This window comes from Poecilia mexicana, unplaced genomic scaffold (genome assembly GCF_051168715.1).
Source record: "Poecilia mexicana isolate PSO_F unplaced genomic scaffold, ASM5116871v1 scaffold_2, whole genome shotgun sequence".
In the NCBI taxonomy this organism is placed as follows: Eukaryota; Metazoa; Chordata; class Actinopteri; order Cyprinodontiformes; family Poeciliidae; genus Poecilia; species Poecilia mexicana.
This window is the reverse complement of record NW_028263371.1, coordinates 42,568,774-42,590,068: the sequence shown is the minus strand read 5'-3', so window position 1 is coordinate 42,590,068 and position 21,295 is coordinate 42,568,774. Positions and strand designations below refer to the sequence as shown.

The 21,295-nt window shown below is 38.3% G+C and overlaps 1 protein-coding gene across 1 annotated transcript in view; it reads left to right on the top strand.

Annotated features, from left to right (window-relative positions):
* pde11a (phosphodiesterase 11a) overlaps positions 1 to 21,295 on the top strand; it is a 40,258-nt gene that overhangs the window by 2,370 nt on the left and 16,593 nt on the right. Inside the window, exons 2-13 of the mRNA XM_088001070.1 lie at positions 1,043 to 1,201; positions 7,986 to 8,075; positions 8,711 to 8,851; positions 9,010 to 9,074; positions 11,508 to 11,640; positions 12,808 to 12,883; positions 16,680 to 16,747; positions 16,842 to 16,934; positions 17,751 to 17,801; positions 19,315 to 19,461; positions 19,591 to 19,698; positions 21,076 to 21,185. Of these exons, the coding sequence (XP_087857196.1) occupies positions 1,043 to 1,201; positions 7,986 to 8,075; positions 8,711 to 8,851; positions 9,010 to 9,074; positions 11,508 to 11,640; positions 12,808 to 12,883; positions 16,680 to 16,747; positions 16,842 to 16,934; positions 17,751 to 17,801; positions 19,315 to 19,461; positions 19,591 to 19,698; positions 21,076 to 21,185 (1,241 nt within the window). The remainder of the gene's footprint in view (positions 1 to 1,042; positions 1,202 to 7,985; positions 8,076 to 8,710; positions 8,852 to 9,009; positions 9,075 to 11,507; positions 11,641 to 12,807; positions 12,884 to 16,679; positions 16,748 to 16,841; positions 16,935 to 17,750; positions 17,802 to 19,314; positions 19,462 to 19,590; positions 19,699 to 21,075; positions 21,186 to 21,295) is intronic.

Sequence of the window (21,295 nt, the reverse complement as noted above, 5' to 3'; positions counted from 1 at the left end):
CATAAAGCGTTTCACATCGTGTTAGTGTACAGGGAGATATTCTATCAGGGTTTTTCACCATACGTAGTGTTTTGCAGACAGGTTAAAAAGTTTGATATTATCCTCATCATCTGACCAGAGCCCAAGCTTCTGCACCCTTATTGTGTTCCCTACTTGATTTTTGCCAAAGTCCAAATACTTCTTTTCCTCCCACACTCCGATAAAGTCCAGTTTAATGAAGTTGTGACTATTGCCTGTCATGTTGACAAATTCTCCCACCTGAGCTGCAGGTCTCTGCAGCTCCTCTGGAGCCACCTTTTATCTGCTTCTCTGATGAATGCTTTCCTCACCCAGCCTTTCAGATAGGTTGGACAACAATGTCTTGTTGTGGGTTTGGTGTTGTTCAGATATTGGATTGCAGAGTGTTGTGTGAGGATATTGGGATATTGTTTTATTACCTAATCATTCTCCACAACTTTATTCCTTTCCTGTCTGCTCTGTTGACTTGATGCTGGTCGTTCATTGATGTTCTCTAACAAATGTCTGAGGCCTTCACATACCAGCTTGATTTATACTGAGATTAAATTACGCACATGTGGTCTCTATTTACTAACTAAGTGACCTCTAACTGTTGACTGTTATATTGCTTAGGGGAATTAGACTCAAGATGGCAGAATATATGGTACATGTACTTTACAGATATACATTTTAAACATAATTCCACAATTTCTATCCACTTCACACCAATCCACTGGTTTGTGTTGGTCTGTCAAACTGAATCCCAGAAAAAAAAAAAAAAGCATTTAAGTTTTCATTTGTAAGATGAAAATGTGAATAAGTTCAGGGAGTGTGAATACTTTTACAAGGTACAGTGGGATTTCTTTGTTGCTTTAGTTCACAGTGCTGTATTAGAAATCTAACCTCTTGTGGCATGATTATTGTTTTAACAACATCACTGCTTTACCATGTTCGGGTCCTCTGTCATTTGAAAAGACCAGTAGAGGAATGTCTGCTTTTTTACAAGCTGTGTGTCTTTATGTATCTGCTGTGTCCTTGCTTGCAGGATCGCCGATTCAGTGATGAAATTGACAAGTTGACGGGCTACAAAACCAAGTCCCTCTTGTGCATGCCTATCCGCAACAGCGATGGCGAGATCATTGGAGTTGCTCAGGCCATCAACAAGACTTCAAGTGGGGAACTTTTCACTGAAGATGATGAAAAGGTAATTTTTTTCCTTGTGATTTTCCTTCATTATGTTGCCTTCTTGTTTGCTATTTTTTCCTCAGTGGAAATGTGTGGTTTTTTAAAAAATGTATCCTATGGTTTTCCAAAGTTTTGCCAGTAATTCTTTGTTTCTCTTTCCAGTAGAAATAGATTCAGGACATTTGTAGATCAAATAATTTCCAAGTTGTATAAAAATAGAATTTCTGCTGTAGAGAGGCTGCAAATAGGACTAAAATACCTCAGTATTCACATCTTGTTGGTCTGCATGCTTGTCATCTAGTGATCTATGAAATTGTAAAAAAAAACAACAAAAAAAAAACAAGAATTTATTGATTTATTTAAAAGGAAAGGAGAAGAACCTGAAATGGTTGCCATAGTGAAGTTTTGTGTCACTTCTAATAATTAATTAAGTTATTAGCTGATTTGACAAAGTTTGAATTGAGAAAATTACATTTTGACATAAGAAATGTACAGAAACTGTAATTGACTTTGACACATTGGGAAAATGGCTCAAAATATATAAACTTAAACAAGAATGAATGAAATTTAACTTACAAAAAAAAAAAACATATTTTGGAAAAAGTTGTGACTGATATCGTGTTACTTTGAATGCTGCTTAATATACTCCAGTTGAATACAATGCACGACATAATAAACCCTGAACTGCCTCATAGAATGAAACTTTGACACTTTTTCTATCTATCTTATCTCTGTTTGCTTTGCACTGAAAATGTAAAAATGATCAAAAAACATTATTCCACAAGTAATTACCCCAGAAGGGCAAATTACCATCTGGATTAAACAGGTACTGACACAGACGCTGAACTGCAGCCTCACAGAGCTCTAAGCAAGACTGCAGCCTCCGAGTGTTGTTATTACTGCACAAAGAGAAGAATAAGCCTGAAGTAATGCTCATGCTTTGTGATTCATTTGTGGCATTTCAAGGATGTTACTCAGATTTTTTTAGACAAACACTGTGCATGGGGTTAGTGCGTAAAGGGGCAACAAACTGTCATCATTTATTAATGTCAGTGTCGTAACACTTATGAGTTCACAGTAGCAGAGATGTAAAAAAAAAAAACTAAAACTGGGATTTTTTTTTTCTCAATTTTACCCCCTTTTATGTTTCGTTTTGTGACCTACATGAATAAAACATTTAACTCAATGTTTTCTGTGGTTTAGCATCAGAGTCATGCTGTGATTCAAAGTGTGGTCTTTCTACGTTTGCAAAACAAAAAGTTTAAAAGCAAATAAATATCCCATTAAGTTTGTACTTAATTGGATATGAAACCCAAAGTGATTCATACACCTGACAGTTTTAAGGTAATATTCTAATCTTAGTAACAAGAATCATCTGACCAGAGGTAATATTAATATATTACTGGACATATTTGAGTATTGCAGCCCAGATTTGACTTTGACTGCAAATCTGTTGCAGGACATACAAATTAAAGTGATGGCTACAAGGCCTATGAGCTTCCTTAAAAAAAAACAAAAACAAATAAACAAACAAACAAAAAAATTCCATAGGGTTTCGAGGAGGGTACTAATTATTTGTGGTGTGCAATTTAGTCCATTTATACTTTGACTGTGTTCGTTAATCCCAGTCAAGTCCTGGGGCTGGTGCATAGGTACAGTCACAATTGCAGAAACAATCATCAGTGGCATTAGATATATATTAATTTGAGACTTTTGAGTGTCATTTGAACTATTTATTGGACTTCACAAAAACTTTTAAAACCAGAATTATTTGCTCAAGTTAGAATTTATGTGCTTTCTCAAATTCAGCCATATGTATGGCACACACACATTTCTTAATAAGAAAAAAAAATCATTCTAAGGTACACCTTAACCATATGTTTTATTTGTTTTTTTTTGCAGCAACTAGTTAGCATCTGGTAATTTTAGTTGGATGTTTGTCTACTCTTCTTTCCAAAAGCGTCATGGTGTAATAAAATTGGATGATTTCCTGACACAGATTGAACTTTCTTCCAACATAATGTTTTTCATAAAGGTGAAGGTTGGGTCTAATTTTGCTTCATCCATTCCAAAATCAGTTTTTATGTATGTTTGGAAATAAGGGTCCAATTGGAATACCCAATACTGTCCAAGTTTTAACCCAACAGCCAACAAGACTTTAGGACGCAGACCAAAAAATACACAAAAATTCCAAAACTGAGAAAATCTCACAGAAAGGCAACTAATGGTATTTAAATCAAGAATTTGTAGCAGTGGAAGTCTTTTAAAAATCTTTTCTTGTGTTCCTCCTTATATACTTCCTGTTCATATACTCTTTGTCTGATAAACAGGTGATAATTTGCTTGTCTTTGTGTACAGTTTCATTGTAACTACTATGTACTAATTGAACTGCAGGAGTTTGACCTATCTATGTGTCTACTGTTTGATTCAGACTGGCTTAAGATCAGAACTTAGTGTCTGGGTTTCCTGGCTGGGTCACAGGTAGCCATTATTCTATTTTTCCTAAGCAGCATGTTCCAGGGGGTGAGAACATTGTGGCAGCAGCACTAATATAAATCCCATATTTGCTTTTCAGAGTCTCAAATTGGTTAACCTGAAATTTGACCTGACTGCATAGTGGAACAGCCATTGTGTCAAATATTACTGCACCATCTATGATTCATTACAACAGCGGAGTAGAGTTTGTAGGAAAAAAAAAACTTAGGGAACAATAGCTGCACCAGCTTTTCATGGAGATTTTGAATTCAAAGTCATGTAGGTACTTCTCAGTTTATTAGGAAATCGATGAAAAGTTTATTTCAGTAATTTTACTCTTAGATTGAAACATATCAAAAACGTATCTAAAAATTACATTTAATACAAAACTGTTATAATTTTGGCGTGCTATGTCCTACACAACCATAGGAAAGACTGCTAACTTCAGAGTTGCGTAGAAGACAGTCACTGAAGCCACACTTATTGAGGGCAAGCCACTAAAGATTATTGCTGCAGAAGCTGACTGTTCCCACAGTGTTGAATCCAAGAGCGTTAATGGAAAGTTGAATGAAAGAAAAAGCTCTGGTTGAAAAAGGGGGAAAAGGCAAAGCTGAATTCAAACATTTGGGGAAGATTTGTTGGATGTGCTGCTTTATTCAGGACATGAACCACAACTGAGGCACAAAATTCAAGTTGTTTGGACTCCAATGTGAAGCTTTGAGGATCTTCTCTATCTCTACCAGCAAATTTTAGACGAGATTTTTGCACCAGCCGATTTTCTTTTACAAGCAGGACATGTCCTGCCCAGGCAACTAACCGTGCCTTTTTTTATTGGTCTTGGTGTGATTAATATAACACAAGTGAATTGGAAATAGCAAAGTTTATGAACCATTGCAAGATGTCCACGGAGTGTGGAGCATGTTTGACTTCAATCTTGCATATTTTTGGTACAGAAACAAATCATCAACGGGTATAAACGAAGGTTTGTATTAGACAAATATTAGATTTTACAGTGGTCAGTTGGAGTTGCATCTCACCCTGCGACAGATAGGGTTCTGTGTATCAGAAGAGCACATGTTAAACCCATCAGCACGCCTGAATGGATGTAGCAGAAAAGATGATGACAGGCTGATACGCTGACTCCCTCTCTTGTTGCATGAGCACTCAAAAGGCAGATAAGATGAAACATGAAAGAACAAAAGTAGCTGTGCTATTATTTTAGGGTTTTATTCCTCGCATGTTCCTCAAAAAATATCTAAAATAATACACACGTGCAATCCATTGTTCATGGAAGGGGTTTTCTTTTTCCATAATTCTCTTGTTCTGAGAGTAGGTTTCACACTGCATTAACATTACACTAATGTCGGGGATGGCTACTGCTGAATTAGTAATGAAATGCGATGGTAGCATCAGTGAACGCAGTGAGCACCGCGCACAGCACAGCTGCAGCTCTGCTTTCATAGGAGACCTTGTAATAAGAAAACAAATCATACTTTATAAAGCATTAAATGTTACAGCAGTGGCAGATGTCATTAGAGGCTTAAATGAACCTTCATCAAAACAAATTTGTGCTTAAACTTCTGAGAGGATTTTTCATATTACACGGCTGCTTTTTTTTTTTTTTTTTTTTACATCTCATGCTGCCTTAATTGTGTTGCTGTTGGTACCCCGCAGGATTTAGGAGCTCGGGGGAGTGGGAATAATTTGTAATTGCGGCATCTCATTTCTGTGGAGGAATACAGTTAACTGACCCTGTGCTGCGATGCGTCTGACAATATTATTTTGATTAAGATTGTGTTCTTTTGTTTCTGCTTTGCGTTACGTACAAACGCGCTACTAACAGGTAGGCATTGTCGGGAAATACCTCTTTGTAAGATCCATGTTTACTTGTGCATTTTTAGCCATCCAGTACAATTGAACATCGGCGGGATTCATCAAAAAGCTGTCTTCCCCCCCACAGCACACAATTAAGTGATGTCAATCTGCAGCAAAACAACAGGAGGATATTGGATCTAATAAAACAAATGTGTTACTCATAAAAAAAAATATCAAATGTAGCACAAAAAGTCACATAATTTGTGTTTCATCAAGAGAAAATAGCTCAGCAGAGTATTTTGTGCACAATATGTTGCTCTGTTAGGGAAGAGAATATTGTTAATTGTACATGAACATATTTTAGAAAAAGTGACAATTTTTCAAGAAGTCAGACACTGACCTTCAGTAACCAAGTTCTTGTTCATTATTCTGTTTCTTATGTAGATTTTCTTTGAGAAATCATAGAATTCCTTTAAAAGTATTTACGTCACTTAAACCTTTCAACATGTGATCACATCTACAAGTCTCAATTCATTTTATCAAGATTTTACATTTCTACATATATAAATGATTTTACATATATATATATATATATATATATATATATATATATATATATATATATATATATATAGATAGATAGATAGATAGATAGATAGATAGATAGATAGATAGATAGATAGATAGATAGATAGATAGATAGATAGATAGATTTTTTTAAATTAAATTAATTAATTTCTATTTAGCAAATTGCTTTACGCAAAAATAGTTGGTATTTTGTGTCTCTCTTCCATTGTCAGCATCACACTAAAAATGAAAAATAGTCAGCTTGTAATGAAAAACTGTTTTTTTTTGTTGTTTTTTTTTGGGGGGGTGGGGTGGGGGGGCGTTGTAAGCCGTTTTTTCAAGCTGTATACAAAAAAAAAGAAAACTTACACACCATTCTTTTAAAGCTTTAACTTGTGCAAATTCTGACTGGAAAACAGATATAAAATCAGACAGTACACAGACAACATGTACCTAGATTTGCGTTTATGCAGGGATTTTATGCTGGTTTTTGTTCTGATCATTTTAAAAAGCTGGGATCCTGACACGATACTTGAGATTAAAGCAGCTAGCTTAATATTAGGGGTGAGGTCACTCAACTTGCTTAGCTACTTGATTCAGAACTGAAGCACAATGTTTTTAACTATTGCCACTGTTTCTTAACCAACTGTTTCTTAACCAACAGCTGCAAAATAAGTTATGTTTTCAAAAACCTTTGAATTATACCTCTTAGATTTTAAAGCAGCAGACAGTCACTCCTGTTAAATCTCTAGTTTTTGCTTACTTTAAACGTACCTCAAAAAGAATGCAATATATGCATATTACATTTATGCTATGTATCTCCTTTAATTTTTTTTAATTCTTTTAATGCTTACTAAACACACTACATTTCTCGGACAGCAACCGCATCATGTTGATGCCTAGCTAGGGGCAATACTAATGTTCATGTGACTAAATTGACCTTTGTGTTTTGTCCGCAAAATTTGAGTTTTATTCATGAAAGCAGTTCTCGCCAAAATATTTCTGGCCTCTCCTCACCAGTGCAACGGAAAGTGAAACAGTACTTTAAGTCACCTCATGGTTATTCACACCGAGAGCTGCTGGAGAAATAAAGTGGCATGTAATTTTTCTTGGCTTGTTTCGTAACAAATATCATTTGTGGGAGAGGAAGCCATTGAGGTTAGAAGGAACTGAGTGTCCCCAATGGTCTTGGCCACTCTGTGTTTTTTTTTTTTTTTTTTTTTTATTATTGGTATTAAACCATTTTTTATTGGTCAGTTCGAAGGGCTCCAGGCAAAAACATCTTGTTTATAATGCAACCTTGTGTATCGGGCTGCCTGACAGAATGTAATTATAAAGAGCAGTGCTCCTTCGGAGTTTGCCTGTGCGCTTCGCAGGCAGATCCATGGGCAGATCCCCACGTCCTGCTTGCTAATGAATCCACTCCCGCTGGGCTTATTGATGACTACGGTCTTTCTGGAAGATCATTATAGGACATTTCCATAGGACAGCTGAAACAGCATCACGTTTGGTCTCATTGCTCAGTTTCATCTGTTTACTGGATGCAGCTAAGTTCAGTATTATTCTTACCCCAGGAAGAGTTAGGTTTAAGTTTAAGCTACCAACATGTTTCTTCTGGCAAAATGTAAAGGAGCTGCACATTAGGGCGACGGCGAGGAGGCCCTTTGGTCTCAAAGTCTTGGAGCTCATCGTCGCCAAAGATAAATTGTCAAAATACCAGAGGAAACATGTGCAGTTTGTTCTTTAGCAGGTTTAGGGTTTGTAGTTGCAAGGTGACAAGACGTGAAAAAGTTCACCAAGCCTTTTGCACTGCACTGCATAAATGCTGTTAACATTGCTGCCAGTGGGCAAAATTGACATATGCGATGTGTCAGAGCTCTTCTTTGATAAAAAAGAAAATGCTCACATCATATTACAGTATTTATGAGTTTTCATTGTGTCCACAGGTTCTGCAGATGTACCTCCCCTTCTGTGGTATTGCAATCTCCAATGCTCAACTCTTCGCTGCCTCCAGAAAGGAGTACGACCGGAGTCGGGTAAGGGCCACAAGGCCGATGGAATGATAAAGCTCCCATTCCAAGGATCAGCTTTACTCCCTCCCACCCCCCTTGATGCTGACATTGAGGCTTGGTATTGATCAGCAGCAGCCCACTTGCTGGCGTCGCAGTGGAAAATCACAGTGCCATGCAGTGTTGCATGAGCTTTTTCTCAGGATCTGACGAGGGGGATGGGCCTGTTATTCAGAGTAGGACCTAAATCTACTTGAGAATATGAGGAGATCCTCTAATTCATGTCTTGCAGTCACAAGTAATCGGAGGGAGCATAACGAGAGCGCAGTTCAGAGAGCAGAGGAGAAAAACGAGGAGAGATTCCCTCCTCATTTTTAGGTGCCAGCACATTAAACTGGACTGGCTCTGCCTTAGATAAAGGGTCTAATTTACTTGTATTGAGGAAATCAATTACACTACATCATCCCTTTGGTTTATGGTTTAGGGATTATGATAGTAATTAGATTCCAACATCAGTGCGAAGCACAACACATTTATTTAAGGGGCTCTTACTCTTGCCTGCCAGCCGATTTCTTATGTGTTGGAAATGCATTAGCATTCATGAGCTTTCAGATCGTCCAAGGTGGTTTCAGCATAACATTTTCTCCGTTCCTGGCGCTCAGGCACTCCTGGAAGTGGTCAATGACTTGTTTGAGGAACAGACTGACCTGGAAAAGATCGTCCGGAAGATCATGCACCGCGCCCAGACTCTGCTAAAGTGTGAGCGCTGTTCCGTCCAGCTGCTGGAGGACATTGAGTCACCGGTACAGTTTTGTTTTTCCTTCTGCTGCCCCTGCCATGCGTATGTCCAACTATGTTTTCACATGTGTAACCTGTTTCTCTTGGTCTGCCTCGGTTTTGTTTTATTAATCAGTATCTGTCTTCAGATCTTTAAATGTTTCTTCCTTCACACATCTTTCAGGTGGTCAAGTTCACTAAGTCGTTCGAGCTACTGTCTCCAAAATGCAGTGCAGACACTGAAAACAGGTTTGTATTGTGCTTCCATAACTTTTGGAAAACCGTTGTTCATTTTACACCTTGAGGTTAAAAATTTAACATTTTAAATCCAAAATAAATGTTCACAATAGAAATTATACCAACACCATCTGCTCTGCCACCACATACACAGTAAAAAAAATTAAAATACATAAAATGCAAGAAATATGTGTGAAATACTTTTAAAAATGTGACTATTTGAAAGTGCTGTGGGCATAAAACTTGATTCCGTTCAGAAGATGTACGTTGAAAGCCTTAAATGATTTTTGTTTTGCTGCTCTTTGCTTCTGCTAGGCATGGCTGAGTGGAGAAAAAGAGACTTAATATTGTGTGGGCTGTTTATGGATGAAAACAAGCTTGAAGGGAAGACAAATAACCCCTCCCCCACCTCACCCTTGAATGCGTGCCATAGTTAATATCGTCACCTCAAAGCAGTGGCCATAACTGGCCTCTACAAGCAGTCTGAGCAACATAAAACTATACAAGTCACTATAATTTTATTTATTTAACACCAATTCACCACAAGTATTACATCAAGACAAAGAGGTCTTAATTTTCAAATATATGGGATCAAATAAGTTGAAGATTGATATCAAATCAATCTGATTCATCCTGAAACAAACAGATTCAGATCCAGTTCCTGAGATGATCCTGTACAATGACAATTGGTAAAATGCTGAAGGTAGCAATAGCTGTTTCAGTGGCTTCATTCAGGAAATAAGCAAAGCTAAGCATGAGAACCACTGAGCCAGTGGTACTTTCGATAGATGGGGGGGAAAAAAGGACTGCATGGCAGCAACAGTTCTACTAGTGGCTTTGTCACAAAAATACACACAACTAAACGAAAAAGCTCTGAGTCAGAATTATTTATTTATTTATTTTGAGAAAAACAAAAACAACAATCATGCAGAGTTATTGGGATCAAATTATTTGTCAATGTCTTTGTCTAAAAAAGAAATGGCTAACAAAAAAGCACTAAATATGTACTGGAGAGAAAGACAAACAAAGAAATAGCTGAACAAAAACACACTAAGAGCCAGGAGTGCTTTCTATTGGATGAAGAACAGAGTGCAAATTGTAAGTTGCGGCAATAGCTACATTAGTGGCTTTTTCCATGAAAGCAAGAACAACGATGCACTGTCCCAGGAACACTTTCTATGGGATGAAAAGCATCCCATAGATAGTCGCAGTAATTAGCTCCATCAATGATTTTGTCTAGAAACCAGACACAGGTAAACAGTTAACCACAGAGAAATGTATGTAAAAGTAATGTCTGCTATTTCTACAAAAAATGCATAAACTAATACCTCTAGCAGCATAGAGGTGTTGCTGGATAGCCTAAGCCACTCTATCTGTAAGGGTTATTAAAAGAAGATAGGGTGTCTACGTCACAGACTAAAACTGGGAGCTGGTTTCACAGGAGGAGTCCAATACCTGGAAGCTCTGCTTTCAGAAACTCTTGGGCTTTCAGAAACTCTTGGAACCACCAGCAAACCTGAGGTCAGAGATCCCCAAAGTTCTCTTAGTAGGAACACGCAGAGCAATCAAATCTTTGACGAAAATGTCACTCTAAGCAAAATATGCAATTGTTATTAAATTAATAACAATTTTGTGATTGGCTAATTTAACTTTCCTAACGTAAACGGCCACCTTCTTGATAACGATTTTGCCACAGTTAGTGAATTCAGCAAATTAAATTGCATTTATTTCTCTTCAAAGTGTTTGTTCCTATAAAGATTGACAGACAGACTTTTCAATACATAAGCAGATAAACAGTTTTGATGTAACATCTCAATTAGTATAGCACCCAGAAAAAAAGCAGGAGCTAATGCATCGCGAACTGCCATGCATTTTGTGCTGCACTGTGAAGACCTTGTCTACACCGCCGCATCACACGCTCCACATGAGCTAAAGATCTGACATCAGCATCATTCTGTCTTCATTCTTGAAAGATAAAATTAGCAGCACAGAACGCTTGTTGGCTTTGAAGGTAAAACTTAACGACGGTCCTGCTGTATTAAATGTCAATGGGTGATGTGAGCAGTGATGATGCAGGTGTTTCTCTGGCAGAGTGTGTGGGGGTGTCTGGCAACAAGGAAGACAATTGCACGTTTAAATTTTCATTACTTCATGAGCTGCTGAAGAAGTTTACAGACATCTGCTGTATGAGAGGTTCATTAAATACAAATGAATGTCGGAGAAGGCTCATGAGGAGAAACGGGAGAAGCCGTTGCAAACCTGCCGTTAGGAAGATGAATCGGGTCACCTTTTTTAAATCAAATTATGCATTTTCGGCTACAGTCGCAGATTATAAAACGATATTTGTTGAGGATCGAAAACTGGAGTTTACGTTTGGTTCAGCAGTTGTTCAGCGTTGTGTTTATGTTTTTTATTTATTTATTTATTTTTTCTTTCCAACTCTAGTTTCAAAGACAGCATGGAAAAATCGTCCTACTCAGACTGGCTCATCAACAACAGCATTGCGGAGCTGGTTGCGTCAACAGGACTTCCTGTGAACATTAGCGACGCCTACCAGGATCCTCGCTTCGATGCGGAGGTACAAAGTCCCATCACCAGGATTTTTATACGACAGAGCCCGGCGAATATCATTCAACATCTAGGTTTCTGCAAAAAAAAAAAAAAAGAGGGCCTCACTTATTATTTAGAGAGCTTTCCTGCTCATTTGTTAGGCAACCTAGAAAGGTTTGACATATTCAAAGTTGCGTAACAGAGGCAGAAAAGATGAAAGGGTCGACCTTTTGGTACCAGGACTCCTGCCTTGTTGGGCAGAAGATTTAATAATTCAAATGTTGATATGAAGACCGAAATTTATCTTGGCCACTCGCACAGCGAGGAGAATTACATGGAAGATACAGACAAATCTTTAAAACTCACTAAATATTGGCACCTTGGAGTCTCCATGTCAACCATTAGACCAATTTGTACAAGCTGAGAAGTGGATAGAGAGACATTTTAGGAAATTACCTTGTCTTTCCCACCATCACAAACCTAAATATGTAAAGTGTGTGCTTTGGTCCGATTAGACGGGCATCTAACAAACACTGCAGTTGGTGTAAAACAAAGGATAAACAAATTGAAGCTCATCGTATGCCCACTGTAGAGTATGGTAGGGGATCTGTGGTGCTGTGGGTTTACTTGCTTTCCAAGGGCTCTGGGAAAGCAAAAATGCAAGTCTTCATGATTACTTTGAAGTACCAAGAGATTTCAAATGAATGTCTAGGTTTTCCAGAAAACTTACAATGGTTATTGTTGGAAACGTCAACAGGATAACCATCAAATCAACACACAAGTTGTCGAAATGCGAAAAAATCAATCTTATTTCACGGTTATCTCACTTCCCAGATGCAAAACTCACAAAAGACCTGAGGGGTGAAATAATGTTGAAATCACAAAAGCACAAAGTGTGCTTAGACATTAACTAAGCCATCAACCACAGATGGCACAATGCAGCGGGAATGTTTCAATTTATTGTGTAGTTGTTAATTTATTAGAGAATTTGGCTGTAGCTTTGAAACTTTACACACTAAAACTTTGTTTTAGTGCTAGTGGATTGTTTGAATGCCTCTGGATAAAGATTACAAAACATAATTTCTAAAGAAGTCTCTGATGCAATTATGTTTGCTTTTAAGCTTTGTCTCATGAAATAATCAAAACCAAACCAACTTCTGAGATGTTTTCTGTTTTAATCCTCCACATTTTACAGGCAGACCAGTTCTCTGACTTTCACATCCGCTCTGTGCTCTGCGTTCCCATATGGAACAGCAACCACCAAATTATTGGTAAGTTAATTGTGATTATAATAAAAGAATATATCATGGTATCTGTTTAAGTAATTGTAATAAATGTTTATTTGAAGATACTATATTACCACAGGAATGCTGTATTGACCCGGTGTGAAGATATTGAGAAAAAAACTGTGCTTGTCTTTTCTTCTGAGGGTAAACCAGAATATGAAACCCTTGCTGGTTTTTATCAGTAAATCCAAAAGTTGTTGAAAATCAAAATTTTTCATCTCTAAAGGCCTGTTGAATTCTGCTTGGAAAGTTATGATACAGATGATGGCGGTGAAACCAGTACACTGGATGAACATTTTGCTTACTACATAGTTAAATACCAACATATACATGCATGGTCCAGCACAATGCATGCACTTTCCTGCATTAAACAGACAGCGGGGCAGAGAGAAGCTCGTGTATGTGTTGAGCGGAGACTGCCCGCGTTTGCTGAGATGCATGCTGTGTTGCAGCATCACTCCACACGTGGAGGAGGAGTTTCCCTTCCTCTGTCAGCGTGCATTATGCTTGTGAATCAGCCGCGGGCTAAAAGCACAATGACACTGATAAATCATTGATCCCTCGTCCGCTTTTTCGGCGCTGGAATATTGCAGGGAGGTTGAGGGGGAGAGCAGGTGACAGCAGCTCCTCTCGGTCCGGTGAGATCTGACGCAGGGAAGTCATTAGTTTTATGTGAGTGCAAAGTGATCAGCAGATCTGCTGCAGATGGCTGGTTAAGACCTGGGCGCGTCTCTGCGTAGGTGTCTGTGCGTTTGTCGGAGCAGGGAGAGGGAGAAAGGAGAACCGAACGGAAAGAGTGAGAGGGGAGAGAAAAGGCAGTGTGTGGGTGGCACCTGAGGATGTTAAGTGAAAAATCATTACCCAAACAAAGCAGCAGAGATGAAATTATTCAGTCAAGGATACATTCAGTAACAAAAAATAAATAAATAAATAAATAAATAAATAAATAAAAAATGTATGCCCTCATTTTAATGTAACCTAGGCTGTATTAATTTTGAATTTTTAGCATTTCAATCAGATATGTTCTACTGAGATTTACTATACTAACAGCAGCTTGAACTGCAATAGCTCTTTTTAAGATTTATGTTTTTAATTTACTGAAAGTCATCTCAGGTAATTCCTAAAAGACTGTTTTGAAGACACAGCAGGTAGTGTTGAGAGCAAATTTACTCCGGGTTTAATTGCTAAAAAAAATTACACCTTTATTGCACAGAAATTGCTTTGCAGTAGAAAAAAAATAGAAATACACCACCTTTCAAAATACGTTCACATTTCTCCATTTCATATTTTATTTCACAATGCAACCATGAACGTCAATATATTTTACTGACATTGTATGTAACAGTTCATCACAAAGTGTGGCATAACTGTGAAGTAGATTAAAATGATGAATGATTTAAAATCTTTTGCAAATAGAAATCTAACAAAAGGAGATGTGCAGCTTCCCTTTACTCTGATACCCTGTTAGCAAAATTCAGTGCAGATCCACAGCTCAAGTCAGAGAACTTGGTGACATGGGACATTTTAGTCATGCACAGAAGAAACCTATTGCTGAAAATAAGGCCATGAGAGGTTCTGTTTTTAGTTTATAGTAAGACATAGGAAAATGCAAAGGCACACCACACTTTTCCCATTTTTATTTGTGAAAACGTTCTAAAATCTTTTATATTTTACCTATATTTGACAAATAATGTACTGCTTTGTGTTAATTCATCCAATAAAATTCAAATTAAATATATTTCTACAAAGGTTGTGGATGTAATGTTTCAAAATTTGAAAAAGTTTAGAGAGGTATGATTGTATTTTCTTTCAAGGACTGTATGGCCGCAGTTTGACTCCAAAAACAGACTTCAGTTTGATTGGTTCGGCAGCTTGTAAGATCATTAATTAATCATTATAGAATAGGCATCATAGAAGACATAAATGTTTAAACATTTCTTTCTTCCTCAAATTTAAAGTGGTGGCAAAGATATACAATTCAGTTCAATTCAGTTTATTTACATAGCGCCAACTCACAACAGATGTCATGCCAAGGCACTTACAAAGAAATAATTTAAATTCAATCAAACATACATTACCAGTTGATACTAGATTTCAAACAACAACGTAGTTGAAAAGGTTTCTAAGGAAACAGCAGATTGCATTGAGTCAATGACTTTCAACATTAAATACTATTTTTCATATTTGATCTGTAAATAAATCTTTAAGGGGATAAAAAAAACTCCCTCATGTCGCCGTAGTCATAAAAAGTGGTACCGTACAAGTTTCGGACTATAAGCCGCTACTTTTCCCCCCACGTTTTTCTCGGTGCGGCTTTTCTGTGGATTTTTCTTCAACCACCAGGGGGCTCTTCTGCAGGAAGTGAATCATTGGAAGTCAAAATTGGAAACCAAAGAAGAAAGTGCTAATTTTCATTTAGAACAAGCACATGCTAGCAGCAGGCACCATGTAGAAATGTTTTCAAATTCATACCCCCTCATCAAGGAAACAACACGATCATATGATGCAGCTTTTAAGTTTTAACTACGTTTCCAGTTTTCTTTTTTTTTTTTACTTTGTGGGTGCGGCTTCTACAGTCTGGAAAATAGGTAATACGTGCTATTCTTGTCACCTGTTAGTGGGAATAATACTATACCTGAGTGATTAATGTATTTATTAAGGGGAAAATAATGTTTTTTGGTATTTTTAATTAAAATCTGGGCCAACAACCCCAAGTCATAGGTAGAAGTTCTTCAAAGCTAAGTATCTCTTTGAAATCAAGAACATTTTAGGTTACAGGCTGTTTGCTGTGCCACAGAATCATTGTTTCCTGCATGTCCTGCTATGATAAACAGCCACTGTACGAAGATTAATTTGAGTTCAGCTTTTGTTGGATGAAATTCCTTACGGGTTAACACAGTGCTGAGCTGGTTGCGGCTCCGGTTTTGTGAAGCTCTAAGCAAAATTCGACACCCCCTCCATGGATTGCCTCCGGTGAACAAACTGCATTGTTCACCCATGCAGCCTAAGAGGTCAGATATGTAAAACAAAAAAAAAACAAAACAAAAAAAAAAAAAAAATGGACTGAACATGAAAACTTGTAGGTCTGGGAGGTATGGATTGTGGAGTTAATGTGGTGGCCGTGAGGCTCTGAGCAGTCATTTAGTTAGCTAACATTTGTTGTAGCATGTTCTGGAGCTCATTACAAATCACAAGCTGGTTACAGTAGGAACAATCATGCTTTTGAGAAAACATCTGCTCTGCATTTTAGATTCATCCATAATAAAAAATAAATAAAATAAAACCGTAATTAACTGCAGAGCTAATTCATTTCCAACCAATGAGTCATATTAAGACATAGTATTGGCAGGCTGTTTAACCTCTTTGGCATAATTAAAAATGATAATGAATTGTGTGATAATATCCTACCCTCAATTCATCAAATGTTTGGACTTTATTAAATCATTTTCTACTTTCAATTAGAGCGAAATACATCTGAAGGCAGAAGTCAGAAAGGAAGAGGTTATTCCCATAGGACGGTTATAGACAAAAACTTTTAGAAGACTAATTGAGTCCCTGTTGGTGTCATTTTATTTAACAGTGTGTGCTCCTTAGTTCATGCCGACCTTGTCTGAAGTTGATGAAAACAGCTTTTTCTCCTTTTTAACCATTGTTAAAAATACATAATGTCTCTTTGATATTCCACAGTCTCTAGTGAAAAAGTGGAGCTTTTTGGTCGAATCGACACCAAGCTGAGCTAAGTGGTATTTCATCTAATGCATAAATTGGTTTTGCATATCAGGTGTCGCTCAAGTGCTGAACAGGCTGGACGGGAAACCATTTGACGATGCAGACCAGCGTCTCTTTGAGGTATCGCGCTGCCTTTTGCACATTTTTAACACCAAACATCCTCTGACTGATTGTGGAAACGGTGCTTTATTTATTCTAACTTATTTTTCCTCAGGCCTTTGTGATATTTTGTGGACTGGGCATCAACAACACGATCATGTATGACCAGGTGAAGAAGTCTTGGGCCAAGCAGTCAGTGGCTTTAGATGTAAGGGCACAAAATCCCGTTGAATTTGTATTCGTTTTCCCATCACAATTAACACACAGTCTCGGTGAAATTTCAGCTCTTGGGTTTTACATTGTCAGGATGTACTGGTTTGGTCCTGGTTCTGGTACTACTTCAATTTAACCTTAATTTTGCAAGAACGCACAGAAAACTGACATTTTATTGCAGGAAGTAACAGCTGCAAAGTGGAAATTCTTAATTTTATTTTCACTTATTCGTCTCATGGGTCTTTGTACAACTTTTTAAAATTTTATATATCCACAGTAATGCATGCATCTCTTTTTGTAGATAACCTTCTCACAAAGATTTTATTGGAAATTAATGAGAGGCAGTGTAAAGCAATCCCTCATCTTATCTGCAGATTGTAACCATTCTGGACCAGTCAGCCTTTAACAATGTGTCCGAAGATTACAACTGGGAGCTGGTGGGGTACATTCGTTAGCGCCAGTGTTTCAAGTACGAGAAGCGGAGAACAGATAGCTGGAGACAAATGCAGAATGAAATAACGCAAGTGTGTGTGTGTGTGTGTGCGTGTGTGTGTGCGTGCTTTGTTCCTGGCATCCCTGAATAAACATGAGCGTTTATGATTAAATAAGCTACTGCAAGAGTGTGCAAAGTATTTCTCCCAGGGAATGAGAGGAACATGGAGACCCAATCTGTGCTGATGTTGTTACTAGTGCAGATCCACATGCCACTGCTGACTTAATCAGGGAGATCCACAAATCGAACGCCGCTGTTGACTTGAAAGGAATATTACTGAATTCAAAAACAAAACTGATACTGTTATCATTTTTGCAGGTTCTGTCTTACCATGCCACTTGCTCCAAGACTGAAGTGGATAAATTTAAGGTAACATGTTTGCTCCTATAATTACATAAATTGTAAATGACTCATTTAAGCTTAATTTAGTTTTTGCTTATATATATATCTTAATTTGTGTTTATTGTATCCTTTGTCAGCTTAGCATAGTTATATTTCATATTATAAATTAGTTTATCCTAGCTTAGCTTATTTTATCTTAGTTTGTGATATCATAGCTCAGGTTTTTATTTTATTGTAAGTCGTCTTGCAATAAAATAGCATAGATTGGTTAATTTTTTTTCATCTTGGGTCAGTTTAAATTAAACTAAAATGTATCTAATTTATCTAGTCTTATCTTAATTTGTCTTTTTAGCTTATTTTTGTTGTTTATCTTCGCTTAATTTAACGGGTTTTATCTAAGGTTAACTCAGCTTAGCATTAAGCTTATTGCATTGGCTTATCTCACTTTTAACAGAGCATAGTTACACGTTGCCTCGTTGCAAACAATTTCTTGTAGATTTTCTGAAAGAATTCAAAGCATTCTTATATCTGTATTAGTAAATGTCATTTTCGACTTGCTCCGACGGAAATAACGATCTCACAAAAATGTAAACCCACAAGTATCAAGTGAAAACAGACCAATTGTGTTATTAGAAATGGATTTGCTTCGGTCAACAAGAGATCATCCACGATGCATTATTTATAGACAAATGACAAAATTGGTCATAATTACATTTTTTAACAGCATTCCATTTCTGAAATATAGACGTGACCTATTTTCTTCCAGTTTCATGAGCACAATTTTCCCCTATGGCCAACGCTACGTTCATAGTAGGATTCCTTGTCTCTCTCATGAATTCGTGTGATGCTTCAGCCCCCCTCATTCAGCGTGATGCTCTGCCGCCTGCCTTTCTCCCCCTTTCATAACTGCTCTACATACAGAGAGAGCCCCATTGAGCTCACTTGCCTGGGATTCCGCTGGAGTGCGAAAGCGTATGTGACAAACAAACCTGGATACCATTTTGTCACCTGGGGCTGCGAATTGAGAGAGTTGGAATACTTACCGACCTGACAGGCAAACGTTTGTGAGAGAAACGAGACACACCGGCACTGACACTGAAGACGCATCGCTGGATGTGCTTTTCTAGAAAAACAAATGGAGGTTAGGAAGTCTGAAATGGTCATTCTCGTCAACACGGATAGGAATTAGTGTTTTCTGCTCAGATGGGCATGCGGCGTTTTGATAAAAGACTCGCGCTGAGGGTGGTTGATTGGAAATCATTTTTGCTTTTGGTTGAATAACAATGCCGAAAAGCTGCTGAGCATTACTATTGCACAACTTACATTTGTCAATGAGCTCAGAAAGTAAACAACAGAGAAATCCTTCAGTAAAGCTCCCTCATTAATATCAGCCCTCTGAAAACTAGGCCTCCGAGTCTTAATTAGCATGCTTTCATATTTTCATACATCATCCAAAAACGGCTCCACTGACCTCCACGTCTGCTCTGTGGGCTCATGTTCTCATTCTTCCTCTGTGTTTGCTCTCACCATGATGAAACAGGCTGCCAACATTCCCCTGGTCTGCGAGCTGGGCATTGATAAGCTCTCCTTTGATGATTTCTCCCTGGATGTCGACGCGATGATAACAGCCGCTCTGCGGATGTTCATCGAGCTGGGAATGGTGCAGAAGTTTAAGATCGACTACGAGGTAAAAGAGCAGAGCTTCTGTGTCTCGTTTGCTTTAAATACTTGATTGAGTTTTGCTACGAATGCTGTTGTAGACCATGAAGACCACTGACCCACGCTCTCATCTCTTTCTGCCCGTCTTTCCCTCCAGACACTGTGCAGATGGCTGCTGACTGTCAGAAAAAACTACAGAATGGTCCTCTACCACAACTGGAGGCATGCGTTCAACGTGTGCCAGTGCATGTTTGCCATGCTAACGGTACGAACTGATCTCTTCAGATTGTATTGCAACTTTTGTAGGTCTTATAACAAAGTTGATAAAAGAGATGTTTAGAAACTTGAATTGCACTGATCAGGGTTTTTTTCTGCCAGAGCCCAATTCCTGTTGTTCTCTGTGAACTGATTCTTATGTCCAAATCTCATGAAAGAGGAAAATATGTCACAATTTATTTCATGGAAGTAGCTTTAAATTCAACAGAAAATATAAGGCACCCCTAACCTTTATCTGCTTTTAATTTAACAAGAAAAAGTGTGTGCTACAGACGGAAAATGGTGGGAGTTCTAAGTTTCCATTCATCCATCCATACATACCTACTTGGCTCTGGAGCTTTACTGGAATACCTCCAAAGTAAGGTGCCCAGAAGGTAAACAGATGCCTTCACCATCTTATCTGATGCCTTTTGATTTGAAGGAACAGCTGAGCTCCCCTGGGATTAAAGAGCCCAGCCGCTCTATCCAGGACGCTCGTTTCAGAATATGGAGTCCAGTAGCTGGACATTACCACAGACAAAGGCCCAATCTGTCTTTATGTGGAGAAAAAAAGATGTGTTTTTTTTCTCCACATCTTCATATCCACTTCATCACTGGAGGTACAGAAAGAGGAGTCCTCCCCAGAATGTGGGTTAAAGCGAAGGCCAGACTCAGTGGCCTTCACTTCACACCTGGTTCAAAACACCAACACTTTGCTCCCCAGTGAATAACCATTAGGCCGATGAGTGCAGTGATCCGTGCATTTGTGGGTTCAAATTCTCGTATCAGTTTTATTATTGGATTTCAAACCTGAGATCAAATCAGTAAGATGCCTCTGTGTGTGTATTAACTGTGGTCCTGTGCAGACATTTGTATGAATGGAGATCCCAGGAGACTTGCAGCGTGTGATTCTTTTACCTGAGGTCCTTGGGGCAACACGAGGACCTAATGTGCTAAGCTAACACCATTTCATCAACTGCGGCATTAATGCGCAGTGTCCCATTTGAATTGATTATTGGCAGGGGGAATTGAAACAACAGCGTATAAGCTGTTTAAGGTTCCTCTGTTCCTCTAGCTTTTAATGAGTAGGTTGATGGCCCCACTATCTTCGCTGCTATCCCTGCAGTGACCCACAGTGACTCAGTCAGCACATGATCTCCAGAACCCATTCATCCGAGCCAGAAATGTAGAGCAACGCGACTGCAGTCCCTATGGCATTTTGTGAAGATGCTGTGTTTTTGTTTTTCTTTTTTTAGCTTGCTGCTGCTGTTTTTCCATTTTTGTTCAATGTGCTCGGGATTTCATTGAATAATGGTGTGCTGCTGCTTATAAACTGTGTGTGTGTGTGTGTGTGTTTTATTTGTTTCCTGTCCTCTGTGCCAATCAGACGGCGGGTTTCCAGGAGACGCTGACTGAGCTGGAGATCTTTGCTCTCATTGTGGGTTGTGTGTGCCACGACTTGGACCACAGGGGCACCAACAATGCTTTTCAGGCCAAGTGAGTGCACCTTATTTCTGCTTCTGCGAACACACATAAGCGCGCAACCTGTTGCGTATTGCGCAGCAAAACGTTTTAATATTTGCAACACATTCCACAAGGATTCATAA